The sequence below is a fragment of the Lipotes vexillifer genome, unplaced genomic scaffold (assembly GCF_000442215.2).
Source record: "Lipotes vexillifer unplaced genomic scaffold, Lipotes_vexillifer_v1.1 scaffold382, whole genome shotgun sequence".
Lineage (NCBI taxonomy): Eukaryota > Metazoa > Chordata > Mammalia > Artiodactyla > Lipotidae > Lipotes > Lipotes vexillifer.
Window position 1 is genome coordinate 4362177 of NW_006780611.1, and position 4727 is coordinate 4366903.

The window sequence follows — 4727 nt, forward strand, 5'->3', positions numbered from 1 at the left end:
GCATCGGCAGGCGGACTCTCAACCACTGCGCCACCAGGGAAGCCCTGTTTCTTGTATCTTTTACCTATTACTAGTAAGAGGACCCTCTTAAAGCAGATTGGATTTCTGACCTGCTCTCTCCCTTCTCTGCCTTCATTAAAAACGATAACCCTGAACTTGTTAGAAAATCCCTGCTATCAGCATCGCTGTGCTGCTTGTCACTCCCCACTGCACACGGCCCCGCTCATCCTAGCACCGCGGCTCTGACTTGGGGCTCAGAGTCATCTGTCATGTGCCGTCCCCATCCACTGGGCGAGGAAAGCATGGTGGGCTGGGGCGGGGAGCGGGGCGGTTTTTGTTCTCCTGAGCGTCCCCTACGGTGGCACCCAATGCTGCCCCTGGAATTAAAACCCAATTGTGTTCTTAGATGAGCTGCATCTTACTTTGAGCCCAAGACCACAGGCTTGGCCTCTGACCTCTGCAGATGGTATGGGGTTCAGACCCCGACATTAACTGACAAAGAGGAAAGGGTGCAGGGCAGGCTGGAGGGGCAGCAGGCAGCACCTGGGGAAACAGGACCGGGGTGCAGTCAGAGCCCAGCAGCCCAGCATCTAACTCACTAAGAGGCCTTGGACACAGACGCAGCCCCTGCCCGTGAGTTCAGGGACAAGTCCACCGGCCTCCCTGGGCCTCGGGGAAACAAAAGGCCAGTCGCTGGCAGTCAGGGTCCTGGGAGTTGAATAACACGTCTTGAGGACCCTGTCATATGGAAACTCGCACTATCCAGCCAGAGTTCCCTTGGGTCCCACGTGATGAAGTGAGTGGGCCCCACTGGAAACATGTCGGGGGTCAGGGGGAACCTGGACTTGCACCTATATCTGCCCCCAAGAGAGAAGACCTTCCCTCTCGGCCATTCAGGTGATATGACTTACATTTCAGGAAATCTCTGAATGCGTGTTTGAAGTTTACAAGCCTGCCCAAAATGTAAATCGTGGACCGTAATCTTGTTGTTCCGACTACCTGGTCTTTTGTTGCAAAAACTCCTATATATCCTGGCTCCCCCCTTGCCTCTTTGGAACAGTTTTCTCAGCATTATCTGAGATACTGTGTCCCAGGCTTGAAGTCCTCAGAAAGTCCACCAAATAAAACATAACTCTCAAAAAAAAAAAAATGTAGATCATAACACGAATGCCTGCTGCATAGCCAAGAAGGTAGTTTCTCTAGAGTCTGGAGCCCACTGGGGATTCAAGATACCTCCAAAGCTCAGTCAAGACATTGGTGAGTAGAAGTCAGTAACAAATTCAGTTGTGACTAAAATCCAAATTCACAAGTGGGGCCCAGAGGCCACTGAGTCGCTGACCCCAGTTCCTCCTTCTGTCCGTTGAGGGGTCAGCTGGCTGATGCCTCACTTTGTAAGCCTTTGATTTACAAACAGGGCTCCCCGTTTTGGGGTGAATCGTATCCCTGCCTCCCACAATTCTATGTTGAAATTCTAAGCCCAGCACTTCCGAATGTGACTTATTTGGAGATTGGGTCTTTAAAGAGGTAATTAAGGTTAAATGATCATTAAAGAGGTAATTAAGGTTAGGGTGGCCCTAGTGCAATCTGCCTGGCATCCTTATAGGATAAGAGATTAGGACACAGACACACAGAGAGGGGAGACCACGTGAGGATACAGGGAGAAGGTGGCATCCCCAGGCCAGGAGAGACGCCCCAGGAGGAACCAGCCCTGTTGAGACCTTGAGCTCAGACTTCTGTCGGCCAGGCTGTGAGACAGTAAATGTCTGTGGTTTAAGCCGCCCGGGCAGAGGTATCTGTGCCAGCGGTTCGAGCGACACATACAGCCCCACAGCCTGGCCTGGTGGTCCCGGCTGCTTCCCTCGCCTCCGTCATTATCACAACCCTGAAAGGAAGCTATCGCTGTCCGCCATTTACATTTGGGGAAACTGAGGTTCCAAGTTGGCTCAATTCACACAGCCTGAAAGCCGGCCCAGGAGGGTCCCCAGGGCCCGGCTGCCTCTCAGAGCCCAGTCTGCAAACAGAACACTTGGCACTCACCACCCAGCTTCGCTCCACAACTGCCAGCCACCCTCTGACATTTCTAGCTCGAAGCCACGCTCGGGAGCCAAGATCCCCGCTCTCACTCATCAGACGCATCATAAATCCTAACGGCGGGGTCTCCCAGTCAATTCAAACAATCTGAGTGCCCTGTCTTCCCTTCCTTTGTTTGGTCTATAATGCTTTCGACTTTTCAAGAATTTCCTAAATCGAGATTTACATCCTCTGTCACTGCTGGCAGGCAGCAGTCTCTACTCGATGCCAACACAAATGCAAAACTCCAGAGTGAGGCAGACAAGCCTCCCCTGCACATTCCTTCCATGGCAGCTCTCCACCTAGCATCCCACAGCTCCAAGCGTCAAAGCAGCTTAGACTTGGATTAGAGGCAGAGAAAATGAAAGGATGTCAAGTGATGGAATGCGTTCATACCCTCGCCTCCCCCTCAACCTCTGCTCCCCAGGCAAGCAGATCTGGGTTCAAGTCCTAACGCCATCACCTACCAGCTGTGCACACTGGGGAAAGCTCAGTTTCCTCATCTGTAAAATGGGATCAGTAACAGGGTGAAATGAGACAAAGGGCAGTAAACGCCCAGCACAAAGTTGGTGCTTCATAAAGGCTTGCTATTATTTTTACAGTGATGATCAACATTACATATCTTTATCATTTATTCTAAGCTTACATTCTCCCAAAACTTTGAGGGAGCTTGAGTCAATTGAGGAAGAGAGGAATAAAAATAGTTGATCCAGATACTGGCTACTGTATAAAGTAGACAATGGTCTAGCAGAACTTTTGCTCTGGGACTTGCTCGTCTGCGTTTTCGGGGTCTGAAGGTGGCCCATGCTTTTATCTGCAAAGCACTTCCCGTCACACGACCTCATCCGCCACCCCCAACAACCACCCCCTTTCTGGGTGACTTGGCCACACTGCCCAGGTGCGGCAGCGAGGGCTACAAACCCACATCCTCTTGCTTGCAGCCTGGTGAAATGACAGGATGCCCCGGCAATGCCAGGGTGGCACGGGAAGGGTAAGCGGAGTCCCGTACAAGGCCCGTGGGAGCACAGAGGAGGGACACGGGGGTCACCAGTGCTGCCCCCACACCTCCCACAGCCTGGCCCTGCGGGCCCAGCCTCTCCCGGGGGCCTGGCACCCACTGTCCCTTCCTCCCCTGCTTTTGTCTAGAACACTATTCTGCTAGCACAGCGGCACTGGCAAACATACCTGCATTCCTTGGATTCCGAGGCATACGGCAGTGAGCAGTCTCTGTGCTGAGTGGCCATTCGATGTCCGTCTGCACAGCAAGCCTCCATGGGGACGTCTGCTCCTGCCATGCAGGGAAGAGAACGGGGTGACTGGCAACAGGTGACTCACCTCGGACCCCGCCCAAGGTCCCCTTAGATGGGCAGCCTCCCTCAGGTGGCCGAGAGCACCCCCTCACGGCCGCACCATCTGGACACCCCTTCCTTAGGTCTCCCCTACAGCATGAGGACGGGGCCGAAAGGGCCGCGGCACATCCGGTCCTTCAGTCACTCGACAAACGTATACTGAAAACTCCGCTGAGTCGCAGGCTGGGAGCACATACTCCGCTCCTCCTAGAAAGGCCTGAAACCTTTCTAACTAACTACTACCTTCCAAATCCAATTCTGACGGGGCTGCAGCTCAGCACCGGGATCCCTGCTCCAGCCAGATGCCGGAAACTGGGACGGGGACCTGCCCAGACGGGGTCCCTGCCTTCGCAGTCCAGAAGAAAGAAAGACAGGTGTTACTGACCAAGGCACGGCCGAGCTGCCGTCCAGCCCAGCGGGTGGGTATCCAGGATGCGGCCGACCCCACTCCTATGGGGTCACAGATGGTTTGTATCACTAAAAATGAACAGTGCAGAATTGGGGAGGCCTAGAGGTGTCCCCCAAACTGGGACAACCAAGGAAGGCGTCTCTCGAGAGTGGGGAGCGAACACCAGGGAAGAGGTACAGCATGAGCAGGGGACAGAGGAGGGAACAGTGATGCGGGGCCTCGAATGCAACCAGCTGGCTCTGCAGAGAAGCAGAGAGCCAACGTTTCCGGGACCCACTCTGTGTTCTCACTTCATGGTCGTAGCCACTTTCTAGGAGAGCATCAGTCCTCACTGTACGGGTCGGGAAACTGAGGCTGGTGATGGTCTCTGCCCTTGATTTGTCACAAGGTTGCCTCTTTGCCCACAAAAAGGAGAGATGGAAGGCTCAGGTGGGTATAGCAGCTGGGGCACCCACGCCCTCCAGCGCCCAGCCCAGCACTCAGCCTCACCTAGGCTGCTGCCCCGCTGGGCCCCTCGGCTCACAGGAAGGAGGGGACCCCACCATTCCCCAAGGGAGGAGCAACCGGGTACCAAGGCGCCCCCAGCGTCAGTTCCACCCGCAGCCGGGAGGGGGCTGTTGTTAGTGGCAACAGCCTCTGCTCCCGGGCAGAAGGTCACCTCTCGGCAGGACATTTCAAAATTGGGCTCTAAGAAACGCCACGGGGGGCTTCCCCGGTGGTGCAGTGGTTGAGAGTCCGCCTGCCGATGCAGGGGACACAGGTTCGTGCCCCGGTCAGGGAGGATCCCACGTGCTGCGGAGCGGCTGGGCCCATGAGCCATGGCCGCTGAGCCTGCACGTCCGGAGCCTGTGCTCCGCAACGGGAGAGGCCACAACAGTGAGAGGCCCGCGTACTGCAAA

General features: G+C 55.2%; 1 protein-coding gene across 4 annotated transcripts in view; it reads right to left on the bottom strand.

Moving 5' to 3' along the window:
* The window catches only part of FBLN1 (fibulin 1), an 83656-nt gene that overhangs the window by 64146 nt on the left and 14783 nt on the right, over nt 1–4727 (bottom strand). For 2 of the 4 annotated variants that reach the window (XM_007453910.1, XM_007453912.1), the window contains exon 3: nt 3256–3352. In XM_007453910.1, coding sequence (XP_007453972.1) covers nt 3256–3352 — 97 coding nt within the window. Of the gene's footprint in view, nt 1–3255; nt 3356–4727 lie in introns of all 4 variants that reach the window. The other 2 variants (XM_007453911.1, XM_007453913.1) reach the window with 1 other exon arrangement.